We start from the raw sequence: 19,543 nt of genomic DNA, 5'->3' as shown, positions 1-19,543 counted from the left end.
ATCATCTAATGGGAGGCGGGTGCTTAAATGAGTTTGTGCAGAATCAATGGCTAATTACGGTATGTCTGCGCTCCCTGTACCACTCCAGCCCAGCCCACCTGCCAGCCTAGGTTAGTTCCCTGCCCAGGCAGAAGGTAGTCTATGTGGACAGGTCCTGGTCTAGTTCTGTGGGTGCCAACCAGATCCTGCATGCCAGCTCCCTTCTACTGGATGGGAAAGTGAGTCCCCAAAGCAGAAAAGCAGATGGATAGGCAGCCAGCCTGGCCACAGCTCAAACCCTCCAGGAGGGCTTCTCAGAGGAAGACCCCAACACCAAGAACCCCAAGTCAGCCCCACCTTTGATAATGTCTGCATCTTCCAGAGGCAGCTTCCACAGCAGCTTGTATTTGCTGGCCGTGTCAATGACACTGGCTGCTGTGTACCTGTGGGGAGCCAAGAGGTGCTTGGGCCCAGGGAGGGCGAATGACCCCCCTTTCCTGAGCCCCCTAGCCCTGCCCTGGCCACTCACAGGCTCATGGAGCTGCGCCGCAGGGAACCTGACTTCCGCTTCAGGGTGGTGCAGATGAGGAGGTCCGTGAAGAGGAAGAGGGACCGGTCCTTCTTGCCGCCAACTGCCTTCTGTGGGGCCCAAGGCAGGATTCAGGCCCACAGGCCTCCTTGCCCACAGGGCCCAAGGGGACAGCCAGGCCCAGGGAAGGGTGAGGGCTCTCTCCCAGCTGCCCAGAGGCAGAGGAAGAGTTGGGACTCCACCCAGGGCTCCTGTTGGAGTGGAAGAGCAGGGAGCCATGGGCAGCAGGTACGAGTAGAAGCGTGAACAAAGTCAGAGGGTGGTGGGGAAAAACGGGCATACAACTGGACACTTCTTACCACTTCGATGACCATCTCCTGCCTCAGGAACCGCCGCATAGGGGCCTGGAGCTGTGCAGCAGAAAGACAAGGCATCTTGAAGGCTAATTATTAATCCCTATCCGGATCCTCCCCAGACCCTGGTGACCCCTTGGCTCCACTCCATAGGCCAGGCTGGTGGAAGCAACATCCCATCCACCCTCCTGATGCTGTCCGGCCATGGGACATATGTGACACATGGGACATATGTGACACATGGGACAGATGTGGAAAAGGACACGGTTATGGACAGAGAAAGGTGAAGATGCTTGTAGACAAACACTGTGGACACCACTGTGGATGTGGACACGACCATAATTCCGGGTCTCCACAGATGGACACAGGTGTGGATGGGGCTGGGTGGAATGGGGCTTCACGCACATCTTCCATGCCCTCAATGTGAGCCTCAATCTCCTGCAGTACTCGGGCGTGCCGCTCTGCCTCCTCAGCGCTCCGCACACCCTTGTTGATGCGTTCAGCCACCTCCTTAATGTTCCGTTGTGCATCTAGCAGGAGAGGGTGGTCCGGGTGGTCCTCAGGCGTGTGCTTCAGGAGGTCCTGGGGTGGAAATAGGGGCCAGGTCTGCCTGCTTAGCTGCCCTTCCCAGGCCCTGGGGCCCCACACTAACTCTGGAGCAGGAAGGACTACGGGCAGATGCCAGAGAGGACTTCCTTTCCTACTTGACCACTGGGGACCCAGCCTCAGAGCCCTCTGCATCCCCACAGGCCCCTGGGCCTTACCTGCCTGCCCACTCAGCCCCTTGCTCACCTTCACAAGAAGCTCATAGCGTGGGATCCGCTGCACGGGCTTGATCATGAGGTCAGATAATGCCTGCTTCTCCTTGTTCTCACGCATGCTTTGCTGAAATCCAAAAACAGGGCAGATGGGCAGCCATGTGAGAAATGACATGCAAAGAAGGGAATGTCCAGGGATCAGTCTCAGGCTGGGAGCCCCAGGGTCCCCAAAACTGGCCCAAGGTAAGGGTGGCCTCCATCCCCCTGCCCTGGCCTACAGTACCTCCAGGAACTTGAGAAAAGCAGGCCTCGCCTCCTTAGCCACACGCACGGCATCCTTTGCGTTGAGAAAGTTATCAATATAGGCAGAATAGATATTGACCAGGACATCCTTAGAGAACTGTGGGTGAAGAGACAGGTTGGAGATCCTCAAGGTATCCCTTATCCCACCTCATTCTGCCCTGGTTTCCTCTGATTCACAAGCCAATATCCTTTCCCTCCAACTAGAAATGATAGTCTCTGAGAGATCAGGCATGTGCTCCTGTGTCATATGTACATGTTGTATGTGTGACTGTGATTAGATATGTGTGTGTGCACAGATATAAACACACATGCATTTTTTATGTGTGTGTGCATGTACATACATGTGCCTGGATGTGAGCTCAGACCAGGTTCTCTCATTTCCAAAAGGGTATCTCCACCCCCTGGTCTCCAACCACACCAAGTCCAGCCAGGCAGGTCCTGAGTGATACAGACTCAATCCAGCCACTTGGCCTCTGCTCATGTAATTCCCTCCACCCGGAATGCCCTTCTCCCATCTAAATCTCACCCACCCTCTGGGCTGAGCTCCAGTTCTGCCTCCTCCAGGAAGCACTCCCAGCCTTGACTAGGGTTCTACCTGGAACTATACTTAGCCTCTAGCCTCCCTTAATCTCCAGGACAAGTATTCCCTCTCCAAGGGGATAGGCGCCCCTATTCTGCCCAGTCAAGCCCCACTTAGGACAGGGCACAGAGCTTATGGCTAATACCTGCTGGGCAGCTGATGACTGGGCTAAATGTGGAGGTTCTTGGTCAAAAGCCCTGGCTAGGGTTTGAGACACCTTGGTTCCTGTCTCAGCTGCACCATGGATGAAGTGACTTGTGGTAGTGTTTCTGATCCTCATTTGGGCCTCCAAACTCCTGTGCCTCTAAGATGCCAATTATCTTCCCGCTCCTGATCCCCCAGGGGTGCTGCAGAACAGAAGCTGAAGCAGCTCTGGGAGGAAGACAGCCTCTACCAACTGCCCCCATCCTGGAACAGAGCATCCTATGCTGACCCCTTCCTGGGAGTCAGGGCTTCTGTTACAGCCCATGGTCAGCATTAAGATCTGAGTGACACTGAGGATGGTGATGGGCTAGAGATGTTCGCACTCAAGCTGGGGTCCCATCACCACCAGGCCAAGGTTCTTGTCGCATCAGTTTCCAGGCCAGCAGGAGGCTTCTAAGACCTTCTGAGGCCCAAGGCCCATCCATATCATTACAAACACATGAAAACACACCCACATCCCATAAAAATAGATAAGATTTTTTTTTTTTTGCTAGTACATTTTTTAAAGGAGTTTTACAATTTTGCTTTTTGAAACTATTTGGCTCCGAGTAACCGTTTAGTTTGCATTTGGCTATAATTTACCGGTTGCCATCATGCATTCTCGGGAATTCTGGCAAAAATAACAAAATGTAACTTAAATGTTTTCAAATGTAATTAAATTATCATAAATGAATACTAAATTTAACAATTAAAAAATGGCATGCTATGTTTTACAAACATTTAATTAAATGTTTATTAGTTTTGCTTTTGCAGTTCTTTTTGAGTTTTGAAGCCAATCCCTTTTAGGTCCCAATCCCATAGGATCAGATCAAAAGTGGAGGGCTCACCTGTGGTGAAAGGATGCACAGGGTAGGGTAGAGCATGGGTGCTGGAACCAGGTTCGTGGGGGTTGGATCTTCCACCACTTACTGACTGTGACTTTGACCAGGCTATTTTATTTCTCTATGCCACAGAGTCATCAACTTTAAACTCAGGGTAAGAATCGCACCTTCCTCCTAGAGTTGTTGATATATATAATGTATTTAGACTAATGCCTACTTATCATATAATAAATGCCAGATATTTAGCTATTCTTATTAAAATACCTGATAGAGAAAAGAGCTAGCTGGGTAGGGGATGAGGTCAGTACCAGCATCCCTTTGAGGTCTGGGTCAGCCTCAGCACCAGCTCAGGGTCAGGACTAGGGTAAGTCATTGCCGGTAACTGGAGTTGGGTCCAAGATCAGGTCAGTGTCTGATTGGGATTAGGATCCACACCAGCATCCAGCCAAGCTCTGAGGTTGGGCAGTGTCTAGGTTAAGGTCAACCTGGGGTTTGAGACAAGTGTCAGTGTCTGGTCAAGTTCTGGGGTTAAATAGGGATCAGAGTCAGTGTCCAGGCAGAGTGGGGTGAGGTGAGGTATGGGGTTCATGGCAGCAGCCAGCCCCTTTCAGGAGGGGCCCAAGCTTGTCGGGGCTGTAGCTATGGGCAGGAGGGCCACTCACCGACTGGATGAGCAGGTCTCCCACCTTCTGCTGGGCGTGCCAGGTCTGCACGCAGTGCCGGACCTGCTCCAGGAATTGCTCGTGGTGCTCCAGGAGCTCTGGGATCTGGTCAAAAATCTCATCTACTAGAGACGGATCACACAGCAAGGAGTTCTCTGGCTGCTTCAGCGGTTGCATATAGCCCTGGGGGGACCCATGGGGTCAGTGCAGATCCCCTCAGAGAGATGGCACCCCAACCCACTGGTGCACATGAAGTCACCCGGATCTGTAGCCTAGTGGCCCTGCTTCCTTCTCCCTCATTAGACTCAGAACTCTAGGAGGGAGATGGAAAACTCTATCCCCATGCCCCTCACTGTGCAGCCCAGGGCCTGCATAAGATGTGTGTAAGTGGGCTCAAGAAAGGTTTGTTGGACACATGAAAAAACAGAGCTTAGAGTGAGAGGAAAGCAGGAAGACTGGACTCCCTGGAAGATCCACATACACTAAGTCAGCAATGTTTTACCGAGCACTTACTATGTATACTAGGCACCGTTCAAGAACTAGATGACAACAGTGAACAAGAAAAACCAAAATCCCTGCCCTAAAAGAGCTGACAATCTAGTTGGCTAAAGTACACAAAATAATATTAAAATAAACCACATTTCATTAAACCTAAGATGGATCGTTATTTTCATTTATCTTTAAGAAAAAAACTGCTTTCAGTTAAATGATGATATATATTCAATTATAGGATAAACCCTGATTTCAGAGATGTTAAAGTGTAAAGAACATGTCTAGAAGAGACTACTTGTGGAAATCATAAGATAAGTCAAAAGCTAATAACTGCTGTGGGGAAAATAAGGGTGTGGTAGGCTTTATGGGAAGTTACTGGAGGCTTTCGGTGACACTATCTGAATACCGTTTTAACTGTTTTCAGATCTGCTAGTCAGTTTGTGACTAAAACTATTTTTCACCTCAAATCTGCATTCAATGGTGTTTCCTGAGCACGAATAGCCCTGTGCTCAGTGGCTAGTGTGCTCGTGGAGAGGCTGCCCTCTACTGGTCCAAACTGTAACTACAGGCCAAAGAAAGGAGAGTGTTGGAAAAAGTTTATGCAGCATTGTAATAAAATTTATATGAAACATTTTTAAAATGTGGTTTGTTTTTTAAGACATGCTACAGAAAGTAAAGTTCGATAAGATTCTCTCATCTGGTTGGGGATTCTGAAAAGGCTAGGGGACTATGGTGAAGAGACAGGTAGGCAGGGTCTCATACACACATTGGCCAGTCTGAGCCAGTGCCTTATCCCCACGAGGAGGAGCTAAATCACTCATCTCCAGGTCTCGGCACCCCACACAAAAGCAGGCATACAGTGGGAGGAAAGAATAAACTGTGACCGAGAACCCGATACGGAATCAGCTAGGAGCCAGTACTTGCATTCACTCACCACATACTCACTGAGCAACTACTGAGTGCACGGCCTTCTAAGCATGGGGCTGCATCAGGGGGCAGACAAAGGTCCCCGTGCTTGTGGAGCAGACGATTTAGTGGAGGGAGGCAGAAAACAAGCACCATCAATAATGGAATTATTACATAGTATGTTAGAAGGCAGTAAGTGCTGTGGGGAAAAGAAAGGGTCAGGAGTGCAGGAAGAGGGGGTTTGGTTAGCTGGAAATTGGGGGTTTGAAGGAAGATTCAAAGGGTGAGAGTGACACTGAGGAAAGGGTGTAGCCCCCCTCCTTCTGGTTGTTAACCTTGGTATTTAACTTCTTCCTTCATTTTAAACTCTCGGCCTTCAGGAACAACACCAATCAATGTGGGTAGCAGTGGTCTCTTAGAGGGAACACCAGGGTCATGGAGTCCAGTCTCAGTTTTAATACCACCTATGCTTCAGGCAGTGTAGACTAGTGTGTGAGAGGGAGCACCCTAGAGTCAGACTGACATGGATTCAACCTAGGCTATGGCACACTGTAGTTCTGTGACTTCGAACAAGCTACTTTACCTCTCTGTATCTCAGTTTCACCATCTGTGAAATGGGGGTTATAGTGAGGTTTCTTATGAATTAGCTTGCATAAAGTATATGTATTAAGTGCTCAATAAATGTTAGTTTTAGCATTACCACTGGCTATATACTAAGTGTTTGTGTCCCTCCCCCTACCCCCCCAATTCATATGTTGAATCCTAATCCTCAATATGGTGTTATTTGGAGCTGGGGCTTTGCAAGGTGAGTAGGTCATGAGGGTGGAGCCCTTGTGAATGGGTTTAGTGACCTTATAAAAGAGGCCCCAGGGAGCTCCCTCTGCTCTTCTGCCATGCGAGGACACAGTGAAGAGTGCTGTCTATGAACAAGGAAGTGGGTCCTCACCAAACACCAAATCTGCCAATGCTTTGACCTTGGACTTCCCAGCCTCCAGAACTATGGGAAATAAATTTCTATTTGTTTAAGCCACCCAGTCTATGGTATTTTTGTTATAGCAGCCTGAACGGACTAGGACACCACTTAATAGATGGATGACCCTGGGCAAGTTTCTTAACCTCTCTGAGCTTTCATTTCCTCATTGAAAGAAGGAGATTGTAATTTTTATCTCATAAGGTTAATACAAGGATTAAATACACACATTCACATATGCATGTGTGTACACATGCAGAACTGAGGGAGTATGCCAAATTATACAGGCTTCTCTCTTGTAATCTGTGTTTGAAGCAGGTACTACTATTATTCACAATCTATAGACAAGGAAACTGAGGCAGAGACTGGTTATGTAACTTGCTCCAGGTCACACAGCTGGTCAAGAGGTAGCATAATTGAACACAGAAGCTATGATCTTGACCCCTGGGCCAGTCCTCAGTCCTTTGGACACACCAAGGCTCCCTCAAGTGACAATCCTTGGGTTCAGCTGACACTCTTCAGTCCATTCCACCCCTCTCCACCCGACATTCTCCTTTTGGCTTCTTTAGCATGATCCTCCCTTAGCTCTTCTACCCACAGGTCCTACAAGCCTCTGTGTGTGCAGCCAAGAGATTCGAAGGTAGACTGACACGCCCAGGCCCTGCCTGCCTCCTGTCTGTGAACAAGGCATGGGCAGCCTCATTATCTTTTAATCTTCATACTGGGAGAGGGGTATGGTTAGTTACATTCTGCAGACAAAAACAAAACAAAACAAAACAAAACAAACACACTGAGGCTCCTCAGAGAGGGGAGGTGACTAGGTTAGAATCACCCAGCAGGGAGGCAAGTAACTCAAACCCAGGACTGTCATCCCTATGCCTTGACTCCTACCTAAGGGACCACACAGAACTCCCCTAGATCCCCGCACATCCATTCCTGCCTGGCAGCCAAAGGCATCTCTTAAAGATAAAATTCTGGTTGTGTCCCTCCTATAACTTCCCTGTGCTTACAATAAAGACCAACTCCTTGTCCAGCAGCCACACCAGCTACTTCTCCATCCCTAACTGCTCCAGGTTTCCTCCAGATTCCCAGATTTTGCTCCTGCTGTACCCTCCACCTGGAATGATTTCCTTTGGCCTCTCCCTCTGTTTGACTCCTACTTACCCTTCAGGTCTCAGCTAAACACCCCAGAGAAGCCCTCAGAGAAGCCCTCCTTGCCCCCAGGCCCCAGGCAGGCCGCCTGTGTTCTCAAGCTCTCTGTGCACTTTTTTGAAAATTAATTTACTTATTTTAATTAGTTTCAAGTATACAGTACATTGGTTAGACATCTATATATTTCATAAAATGATCCCCCCAATTGCTCCTCCCTCCCCTGGCCCTCCACTTAGCCAACGTATTAATGCTAACTGCATTCCCTATGCTGTGCTCCCCATCCCTGTGACCATCTATCAACTACTAATTTGTACTTCTTTAACCCTTCACCCCATTCCCCAGCCCCCCAACCCTCCTCCCCCCTCTGTCCGTCACCAAATTGTCCACTATATTTGTGAGTCTGTTTTTGATTAGTTTGTTCTTTTTGTTTCTTAGATTCTGCATATCAGTGAAATCATATGGTATTTATTTTTCTGTCTGACTTATTTCACTCAGCATAAGAACCTCTAGGTCTATCCATGTTGTTGCAAATGGTAGGATTTCATTTTTTTTTTAATGGCTGAGTAATATTCCATTGTATATATGAACCATAATTTCTTTATCCAATTGTCCGTTGATGGGCATTTAGGTTGCTTCCATATCTCGGCTATTGTAAATTGTGCTGCCATGAATATTGGGGTGCACAGACCTTTACGAATTATTGTTTTGGTTTTCTTAAAAAACACATATAAGCAATATAATTTTTTGTGGGAAAATATGCCATTTTAATCATTTTTAAGTGTATGGGTCAGCATACTCACATTAAGTGCATGCACACTGTTGTCGAACCATCGCCACCATCCATCTCCAGAGTTTTTCATCTTTGCCAACTACAACTATGTACCCATTAAACACTAACTCCCCATTCCCCTCTCCCATCCCCTGGCAACCATCATCGTACTTTGTCTCTACGAATTTTGGCTCTAGGTACCTCATGAAAGTGGAATCATACAGTATTTGTCCTTTTGTGACTAACTTATTTCATTTAGCATAATGTTCACAAAGTTCATCTATGTCGTAGTATGTGTCAGAATTCCCTTCCTTTTTAAGGCTGAACAATATTCTGTTGTTAAGTAGATACTCTCTGGGTACTTTTGTGTCATCATTTGTCCTTATGTATGGTCTGTCTGACTGGTTACTGTCAGACTGTGAGCTCCTGGAGGTAGGACCCTATCACTCATGCTGAAATCCCCAGAGTACACTGTCTGGCATAAAGAAGGTGCTCTGCGGCGGACTTGTGGAGTGAATAAATGAATACTGTGGATGTTTCTAGGGCTTGTCTTCTACCCTTTGCTCTCACTGTGCCCAGGTCGCTTGAGCAAACTTGTCTTCAACTGTGACTGCCAGGCCCCACTTCAGTTCAGATCCACGCTCTCCATCTTGGGCTCCCAGACCCGCTTGGGCATCCTGGCTCCTGGGCTTTCCCAGACCTAAACATCTGAACTGAAACTCACTATCTTGCCCCACCTTTTCTAGGTGGGGTTCCTCTAGTGCCTCAGTCACCTAGGCTAGGAGGTCAGGTATCATCCTGAGCTAACCCCACCTCATCCCCCACAGCCAACCAGTTACCAAGCCTGGCCTGACTAGTCCATCTCCTAAATGTCTATCTTCAACTTCTCCCTCCCTACAGCCTCTACCCTGGTCTTGGCCTCCTTCCCCTCACCTGACCTCAGTGGCCTTGGCCTCCTCTTCTGCTACCTGCCTTCCTAGCAGTCAATAGACTTTGCAAAGCATGAGTCAGGCTACATTCCACCTCAGCTCAAAGGCCTGCACTGACTCCTCAGGGCCCTTGACAGAGTCCAAACCCCTCAGCATCACTATAGGACCAATCCCTTGTGCTCTGTCCTGGCCACATTATCCACCAAATGTGCCAGGTCTCTCCTTACTGGACTTTGCACATGCTGTTCCTACTGCTGAGAAGACAAGTTAGGAGGAAACCAGCACTTCCTCTGGGGAAAATTTACTGACCCCCCTGACTCACAGGTACTTTCTCAATGCTTCAAGAATGCCTATATACTCCACTATGTCTCCAACAGGACTGAGAGCTACTGTGGCAGGGGTCTGTCTCTCTTCATCCCTGTGTTCCCTGCCCCTGGAATAGGGCCTGTCATGCAGATCAACATTTCATTCCATTTATCAAATATTTTCCTAGTCCACGAATAAAATGGAGAGGAGTACACCAGAGGGGCTTCACGATCTAAGCACAGACCCAGGGCTGCTTGGGGAGTTGGAAGAACAGTTAGGGGGCGGAGGCAGGGGACACCTGCTCTGGGGTGGCCTGGTCTGGCCTCATTAAGGCTCCTCTGTATTCTTTTCTGCCATGGAGGGGGCTGCCTCCTCTAAGGCGGTCCCGTGGAGGGTTCTCCATGGAGGGGTAGTGTCCCGTGGAGGGTTCTCCATGGAGGGGACAGGATCACTCCTCTCTTCTCTGTGACTTTGGCTCCCTGTTCACATGTGGGTTTGTTCCCACATGTCTGACAGCTTCCTAGACTCAGAATGGCTGCTCTCAGGGGCCTGGACCAGCTGTGAGCCTCACCTGCATCAGAGTACGCAGTGACTCCACATATGACTGCTCCGTGTCCAGCAGGGTCATGGTCACGTGTTTCCGCATGTCCTGGGGAGACAGAAGGGTGAGCAGTGAACGCAGGTGCAGAGAGCCCATTCACACCCTCGCCTTGGCCTTGAAGGCCAACCCTCCTACCATCCAGGGCTGCTGGCTGTTCCCCAAAGATGCCCTGGATCTCCATTGTGTCAGGTCTCTGCTCAAGTGCTCCCCCTGCAGGGAGTGCCCTCCCTTGCATCTCCCCACCTTCCCAGACTGCCCCCTAGATCCTCCACCCCATTCCCCATGGCTGTTGTGTCACAGATCTGGAGATCTCCAGTTTACTTCTTGGCTTCCTCACTGGGCTACTGAAAAGGACTCAAGAAATCAATAATGTCTCATATTTGCAAAAGAAGATGCCTCCGGGCCATCCCCTACACCGGCTGCCAACTCTGAAAACCCTACCTTCAAGGTTAGGGCCATGGGGCCAGACCCTACCTGGTTGGGCTTCACAACATCCCTGAGAGTGAAAACTGTCACCTCTTGCCATAGGAAGACGAGGTGGCCCGGAGTAGTAAAGTTGGTGTCAAAGGTCACACAGCCAGGTAGGGGCAGAGTTCAAATACTCTCAGACAAAGCTGGATCCCAGTTCTTACATTTAAAGAGGTTCACTGAGCCCTACTCCATGCCAGGCACTGTTCTAAGTATTATATATTATCTCATCCTTTTGACAACCTGTGAGGTAGGTATTATTACTCTTCCTATTTTAAAGAATGGGAAATGAACCAAGTACCAATGACCTCTATTATGGAGTCCCTAAGGGGTCACTCAGACTCTGCACCCATACCCACAGAGACAGGGTGTGCATCCCTGTCGGGAAAGTCCCTGTTCTGTGGGAAGACTTTGCTAGAAGCCAAGCTGGGGATGCCTACTCTGTGTTCAACTCCCTAGGACTGACGACTGCCCCTTGCCGCCAATCCCTATGTTTCTGGCCCACTCCTCCAAGAAGCCTTCCCAGATGGCACCAGTCCCAATAGCTTCTCTTCCTAGGTAGAGACTCCTCTTCAGCTCTCCTGGAGTGGTCCTAAGCAAGGCCACTAACTCCTCTGGGCCCCAGATCTCTGGGGCTTATTCTATCCTCTCCACTCTCCCTCTCAGGCCTCAGCTGGCTCAGAGCATCTGTCTGGACCCTGCCTCGGGCTCCAGCCATCAAGCCTTGCTGATCTGAATGTACATGGCAATACCAACATGGGTGTCCATGTCTGTGGCATCCCTCCAGTCTCCATCCCTAGAAGCCCCTCAGGGTAGGGACTCACCAGTGGGGCTGCCTTGGTCACTGTTGAACCCAGGGTCTAAGTCTGCTGAATGGACCCAAGCCCCGGGCCTGTCCAGCCTGCATGATCCAGCCACTGCTCACCGCTCTACTTGTGGTATGCCCACCTCATGTCCCCCAGCCTCTGACCCAGGCACTCAGGGGTCAGGTCTGTTCCCAAACCTGTCTTATAATAAAACACGCTCAGAAAAGTGAGCTCCTATGCTAGGAACTCAGGGATGGGGGGTGTGAATGACACCCCCTCTAGCCCTGTGCTCTGATGGGTGAGAAGGCACTGGACCCTGCCTCAGAGACCCAGCTCCAGACAGATCATCTATTCTCAGTGCTTCTAAGGTCTTAAAAAAAAAAAAAACAGGGCAGCTTCCAGTAGGTGGTAGCGTGAGCTGGGCCCATCCTAGGATGAAGAGTTTGGGAGAGCATCAAGGGCCAGAAGGGCCTCCCAAGGAAAGGCCCAGATACCCAACCCCCCTTGTCCTCCAGGGACATCTCAGCACTTCACAGACATGGCCTCGTTTCAGCCTCACACTCATAACTCCATGACACTGGTGCTGTCATCTCCACTTCACATGTCAGAGAGGAGACATGACTTGCTCAAGGTAACACAGACAGAGCCAGGTCCTGTAGAGCCAGGACCAGAGTCTCTTCAGCCACCTCATGGTAAGTCTTAGGGCTCCCAGCACCCAGACATTTTACCCAAACTGATCAGCCAGCTGTGGGTCATGGGGTCCCCAGCTCAGACTTTACCAGCTGTGAGACCCTGGGTGGTCATCTAACCACCTGGGCTTCCACATTTTTCTCTACAAAATGGAACTAATGGTACCTTCTTCCTAGTACTGCGAAGGAAAGGAGACAGGAAGCAGAGCAGTGCTCTCCACACATACACAATGGGTTTGTGAGGTCCACTCTTCTTCCACCTCAGCGAGGCTGTTTATCTGTATTCCTATCCCTGCTGGACAGGGAGCTCCCTGAGAGTATGACCAGGATGGGCTCAGCCCTGGGTGGTAAAGACACCCTCCCCCACCCACTCCCCTGGCCCAGCCCTGCCAGGCTCAGCAGTGAGGGTTATGGGCAGAGAGGCCTCCTAAGGGAGGCAGGGCTGCTGCTGGGCCTCACGGCCCAGAGGGCCAGAGTAACTCACGCAGGGAGGCTGACTCTGCACCGCCTGCCTTTCCCAGCCTCCTCCCTGCTTAAAAGCACAGCAGGCTGTCACTCAGCTGTCAGGTAGAGGCATAAAAAACAAGGCCAGCTCCCTGTTGCTGCATGAGCACCCTTCCACACGTGCCCAGACACGGGTGTGAATGTATGTGGGGGCGGGGGGCCCAGGGGAAGCAGCGGATGGGCAATGCAGCTGTCAAGTAGATCGGCAGGCCCACCTGTTCTGGGCGGGACAGCTCTGCAGGCCCAGTCTCCTTCCAGAGCCCCTCATCCTTCAATAGCCATATCCCCAGTCCTTTACTACATGGGACACTAAAAGTAGGAGGGGAAGGTGTGGGCTGAAAAGATACAGCAGAAAGACAGAGGCGGGAGCCTCGCCAGGTACGGGTATGATTGGGATATCATGACCCAAATCTCAAGACCCCAATATACAGAGTATGAAGACAGAGACACATGTACATAGAAAGAAGCCATAAAGGCCAGACATCCTGCAAAGAGACAAAAAAATCCAGCCAAGTCACCCAGCTGAGGACCACGGCCTTCAGCCCAGAGATTTGAGGCAGGAGAGAGAGACACAAAACACAGCACAGGGAGGAAGACAGAACCACAACCCCCACTGGAACCTGAGTTTAACAATCTAGGCCCAGACACACAAAGCCATGGAAACAGCCACTGGAAACCTCCCCATCCCCCGCAGGGAATCACATACTGAGCCAGGAATGGGGACACCACTGTTGCCACCACAGCGTGATTCCTCCAGGGCCCAGAGGGTCCAGTGGCAGGGAGAGGATGGCAGGGGGCCAGCAAAATTGGCTCACCCCTTGCAATTTCCCCCTCCCCCAGCACATACATACACCTGAGGACTGCCAAAGGCCTGAGAAGGAGTCTGAAAAAACCTCCCCTTCCTGAGCCTGTGGACTTGGGATACCCCTGATGACAACGTCTTACTCCGCGATGACCAATATCAAGTTCTAAGTGCTACTAGGCCTTGCCAAGGCTGGGTCTCAGGGTGCAGGCCTCCTACACTATCCGAGTTTACCAGCCCTTCTGTCATCCTAAGCTGCCATCCTGGTGGCACCAAACCTCAGTGCCCTGACAGCCATACCACCCCTGCCAGGGCTCCTTACACGCCCTCAGTTCTCCCTGTCTCCGAGTTTACCAGCCCTTCTGTCATCCTAAGCTGGCATCCTGGTGGCACCAAACCTCAGTGCCCTGTCAGCCATCACTTATCACTGAGCCCCCATCACTTATCACTGAGCCCCCAGCCCCATGGCCAGGCAGCTGGTATGCCAGATCAGAGTTCTGGGTCCTGCACTCCAGCATCTGCCCATGCTAGCCCTAGCCCCGGGTCGGCTGAGTTCTAGTCCTTGGCCCAGGTCCCTGGCTGTCCCTCTCCCTCCCCCTACCTGGGACGCCCCAGGTTCCTCAGCGTCAGGGCCGCTCCCGGTGGGCTCCCCGGAGGCGGCAGCCGGGCCCAGATCACGCATGTCTTCCAGCGCGATGGTGAACTGGGCCAGGGTCTTTACCATCTGCAGCATACGGCCGGCCCGCCGCCGGGGCGGGGGCTCAGGGGCAGCGGGGGTGGCCGGGCCCCCTCCCTTTCACCCACTGTTGCTTCCTCCGAGGACTCAGCCCTGCTGCGGCGGCGGTCGCAGCGTCAATTCCAGTGTCAATCTGATCGCTATGACCTGGCTGGCGGCGGCGCTGTTACCTTCTCCGCTCAGCTAACGCGACCCGCGAGCCGGCGCGCTCTGCGCCGCCAGCGGAAGGGGGGCTGGGGAGGCGTGGCGGGGAGGCCCCGCCCCCTCCGCGAGGCCCCGTCTACCCCCACGCGCGAAGGGCTGCTCAACCTCGCCCCCTCAGCTCCTCCACACAGAGGCGTCCTCTCGCGGACCCATCCCTTCTAAGGACAGAAGACGGCCCAGCTCCGTGGACAAAGGCGAGTACACTTGGCACTTTTTGTCCACACCTGTACCCACAGAGGTACACACAGGAGTATGCACACACCTACACAGAATAGGCCCACATACACGGATTTGTATCCACGCGTGGGTCACGGCCAAGTGCATACACGTCAGCATAATCCTGTACAGACCTGAACCCTGACACGCATGAACCTGACCCAGACAGCACACAATGGCATGTGCTTCCGTGTTACACAACTATAACTAGGCACAAACAAGCACACATATTTAGGGATGCACACACAGACACATCCCTGGAAACTGACACTGTCCTCCCAGGGTGAGCACTTGGGCCTGATGGAGGAGGCTACTAGGGAAAGGGCTCAACCTGAATCATGCCTACTTCCACCCTACCCAGCTGACCTATGTCCTGTACTTGAGACAGTCCTATCCCTCTCCATCCCCCTCCCGTGGGGGGAGGGCTTCAGGCATTTATAACCACAACCCCACCCCGCACCCCCGTTCCTCAAGTCCCAAGTGATGCCAGAATTTATAACCACAGACCCGGTTAACCAGGAAGGCGGGTGGTGAGCTTTGTTTTGTACCAGCTCCCACCCCCACCAGGGGGCGCCGATGCACCCTGCAGCTGACTTGGGGGTCCTTCTGTTGTGGCTCAACTCTGGCTGACTTCATGCTTCCCTAGTGTACTGAGGGCTCCCACACACACCAAACCCTCAACTGACTCCCTCCCCCAAATCTGCTTTCCCCTGAGTTTCCTGCACAGTGGAGACCTCCTCACTCCATCACCTCAACTGGTTTCATCCATCCACCCCTCTCTCTCTTTTGTTTGATACACTATAGCCATTTCTGTTTTAACTTCTAGAAACAGACCAGGCTCTCTCCTGCCTCCGTGCATTGGTCCATGCCTTTTTCTCTTGAGCGTGCTTTTTTTTCTTTTAAGACTAGCTTTAGTGCAAATGTCACCTCGTGGGGGAAGCCCTTCCTAATCCAGAGGTTAAGTCAAGTGTACCTGCTTTGTGCCCTCAAAGATTCTGTTTTTCTTAACCAGGTACCATAGTTTGTAATTATACATTTGAGCAATTGTTAGATTGACTCCCATCTCCTCCCAGGAGACTGTAGGTTCCCTGAGGGCAGGGTCCATGTCCCTTTTGTAAGCCACAGCTCTCTGTACATAGATGCTGGCTAATAAACCCCCAATAACTCATCCTCTTCCCTTCTCCTCACACACCAAACCAGCTTACAGTTTCTTGCTCATGATCCTTCCCCAGTATCCTCATGGCACAGGATCAACCCCACCTGATAGCCCTTTCAGCCTCCAATCCTGCTCTGCCCCACTGTCCCTCCTACCCCTGTTCAGCCTTCAACTAGGTGAGCTGCCCCCCTCTCCCAGCTCCATCCAAGGGAATTATTCCTCATCTTCTCCTGAGAAGGCAGGACACAGGCCCTGGCAGCACGTGCCAGCTCAGAGTCCAAAATATCCAACACCAAAATTTTAACTCCCCAACAGACAACCCTCAAGTAGCCAACAATAAAAACAGGCACAGAAGATTCCCAGAGAAAACTGGTATGACCACCACCCAGCAGCAGGCTCCAAAGCAGTGAGCATCACACAGACAAGAGGCAGGGATGCTCCCAGAGGCTGCACTTGGGGGCAGAGCCTGACACATGATAGTGTCTGTGTTACATAAACTGGGTGAACCCATTTGTCACCCCTGGGTCCCATAAGGGCATGGACCACAATAACTCCTGAGTCAGTTTGCTGAATGAAAGAATTAATGAAGGCATGAACGTGTGCTCTGCACGAACCTTCCTTCTGGTCCTTCTCTGTAGGGTTTCTCAAAGTGTAGTCCCTGGACAGAGAGCTTCAATGCCTCCTGGGAATGTATTAGAAATGCAAATTCTCAGGTCCCTCTACCACCACAGCCCTATTGATCTGAAATTCTGGGGCCCAGCAATCTGTGCACTGGCAGCATGGAGCCTTCAAGGCCTAAAGCCTGCCTGGCCACCACGTCCCGTCCCAGGGAGCAGGTCTTTGCCAAGCACCTTGTTGCCATGCGAGGTGGGATTGAAAGTCCTCCAGGAGGGCCCCAAGTCCTCCTCCGCCTCCAATTTGGACCAAGAAATCCAGTGAGTCCTTTTGCCTCTTATCCTTCCAGTGGGATAGACTGTGGGCTTCCCTGGGGTGGGGCCTATTCCTCTTCCCTCTCCTCTCAGGGCTGGGCATATTAGGGGAGAGATTGGGACAGCCAGGCTAGTTGACTGAGTGATGATTTGAGCAAGGAGGATAGACATACACCATGGTCCAGTCCAAATAGTCAGGTCCCAAAGATAATCCACACTAGCACAAGAGCTGGTGGTCTGAAGACCCCACCTCTGGTCCATTGCTTGATCACTGTGGCTACTTAATCCATATTTGGCATTCTTTCTGAACACCTTCCCCATCTGACCCTCTCTCCAGCTATATGACCTGGAGCCTCATTTTGTGAGTCGTTAGGTGGCAATGTATAGCTTGGATTTGTTAGTGAGGTGTATCCATCCTCTCATTAGCTCCAGCAGGACTGGACCTGCAGAGATGAATCCATTCTGGCTGTCATATAGGAGCTCCCAGACAATACTCATAGGACTCAGCAGAGGGAGTCACCTCTGCTTGCTGGGTGGTAGCAGGTATTCAGGGAGGGCTTCCTCGAGGAAGCAGGGTTTGAACAAGGTCCTGAGGTCAAGAGATCCAAAGGAATGTGGGTGTCCAGCCTGGAGAAGGGGACAGGGATTGATGCCAAAGGCATTGCTTGCTGCTGCTGCTACATTAAGGATGGATAATTAGATTCAAAACTGTTGTCATGGCAACAAAGGGGCTGGCTGGGGAATGAAAGGAAGCTGAGAGAACAGGAGCACATAGCTGCTGAATCAGGGTGTCCAGAGATTGCCTCCACATCACAGGCATCAGAGCCCATCAAGGTGAGGTCAGCCGGGGTAGGGACCAGGGACACCCTATGCTAGTCTGGTTCTATTGCTCCTCTCATCTCCCGTTTCAGGCATTGATTTCTCTTTTTCTTTTGTGTCTCTGCAGTTGTTTGGAGCAGGTCTTGCTCAGAATAGTTTTTATAAGTGTACGAGATGGTTGGTAAAGGCCTGTCCAGCCCTCTTCTCCATACCCCACACCCCACCACAATACATACACCAACCCCCAACCAACAGATCCTCCTCCCCCATCCTTAGTCAGCGGAAGGCAAGAGGCAGGGAGGGGCAAAAGGTCTCTGTTCCACAAAGCCACCACCCCACTCCACACCCAAGAGAGCCAGGTTTGGCACCATAACTGGTAGGACCACCCTTCTGCCAGCCCTGGGGAACCCCTAACCCTCCCTATCTGCTGGTAACTTTCCCATCTCTGACAGAAGTCCAATACTTTGACTGCTTCTGGACATACTCCCACTCTAAGCCCCACCGAAACCTCTTGCATCTGAGCACTACCAACTTGGGGCCACTTGGTTCTACAGTTGGTGCTGAACCAATTTGGGGGGGCCAGTGATGAGAAAGGACATATGGATGGATAATGAATGGCTGAATAAATGAAAGGATGGAATGATGATAGAGAAATAAGTAATAAATGGATGGATGAACAAAATGATAAATAGAATGACAAATGAATACATGAATGGATGCACACATACATGGTTCAATGGATGAATAATCCATTGATTTTTTATTTTATTCATTTGTTGATTAGTTCAACAAAATTTATTGAGTATATACTCGGTACCGAGTACTCTGGTGGGGACTAAAGGTAAGAAAAAAGGACTAAGCCTTTCTGGGCACAGCAATCTACGTAGGAAAAGGAAAAGACAAGTGCAATGAAGGTTATGAAGGAGAAATGCAGGTTCTGGGGTCTCCAGCCTTTCACACCTGTATGGCTCTATATAAATATATTCCAAGATAGCATCTGAGCTCCAGAGCTGCCCAAACTGGAACAGTGGAAACTCCATAATTTCAGAATCTTCACCATCATTAATGCTGTTTGAATACTTGTCAGATGCCAGGTACCCACCATTGCTTTCCAAACCCTGGCTCCTTTAATCCCACAGCAGCCCTATATCAAGGGTTGTTATTGTTGTTCTCCCATTTGAGGCTCAAGGAGGTCACCTAACTGGTAAAGAGTGGAGCCCAGTGGCTGCCTCCAGGCCCCATGTTCTTAAACCCACCACACCTCCTGGAAGGAGAACCCCTCTCCACCTCCCCTCTGCCTTGTGCACTTGGCTCAGCCTGCCCTGCCTCCCTTGGCACACTGGTTGCCTGAGTTGCCTTTCTCCAGTCTCATTTGTAGTGAGACAGTGACATGAATAGGTTCTCCTGACCCAGGATGGTTTTGGTGGAAAACAAAAATGCCATCCACAAGCAATGCTGGGATCAAGGAGGATCCTCTTCCCTGGGAACTGAGCACTGGCTAATAGCTGTCTGACATTCCTGACCCCACCGCTGTCCATGGGCATGGAGCAGCACTGGATGCTTCCAAGCTAATCGGCTCCCCATCTCACTGATGGCGGCTGCCCTCTTCAGGTCCTCAGGTTCCTCAGTGACATGAAAGGTCCCAAAGAGGGACTTCTTGGATAGAGATTAACAGAGCAGACACTGGAGCTAGATAGCCTGGGCTCGAATCCTGGCTCTATCGCTCACTGGCGCCATGACCTTGAGCAAGTCACTTCTCTTGGAGCCTTAGTCTCTCCATTTATTCCTTTCTGAGACCCCTCCCTTTGTCCTTTCCTTCCCCCTCCCTTCCCAGGTGGACCCTCCTGTGTGGAAGAAGGCACCTCTAGAGGCTCCACAGAGTTCCTAGGCCTCATAGGCA

The 19,543-nt window shown here is 51.0% G+C and overlaps 1 protein-coding gene across 1 annotated transcript in view; it reads right to left on the bottom strand.

Annotated features, from left to right (window-relative positions):
* Nucleotides 1-19,543, bottom strand: part of ARHGEF17 (Rho guanine nucleotide exchange factor 17) — a 56,423-nt gene that overhangs the window by 9,319 nt on the left and 27,561 nt on the right. Inside the window, 8 exon segments of the mRNA XM_025042535.1 lie at nucleotides 337-422; nucleotides 509-618; nucleotides 868-918; nucleotides 1,267-1,443; nucleotides 1,654-1,746; nucleotides 1,903-2,019; nucleotides 4,190-4,372; nucleotides 10,285-10,362. Coding sequence (XP_024898303.1) covers nucleotides 337-422; nucleotides 509-618; nucleotides 868-918; nucleotides 1,267-1,443; nucleotides 1,654-1,746; nucleotides 1,903-2,019; nucleotides 4,190-4,372; nucleotides 10,285-10,362 — 895 coding nt within the window.

This window comes from Pteropus alecto, unplaced genomic scaffold (assembly GCF_000325575.1).
Source record: "Pteropus alecto unplaced genomic scaffold, ASM32557v1 scaffold7, whole genome shotgun sequence".
NCBI lineage: Eukaryota > Metazoa > Chordata > Mammalia > Chiroptera > Pteropodidae > Pteropus > Pteropus alecto.
This window is presented reverse-complemented; position numbering and strand designations above follow the sequence as displayed.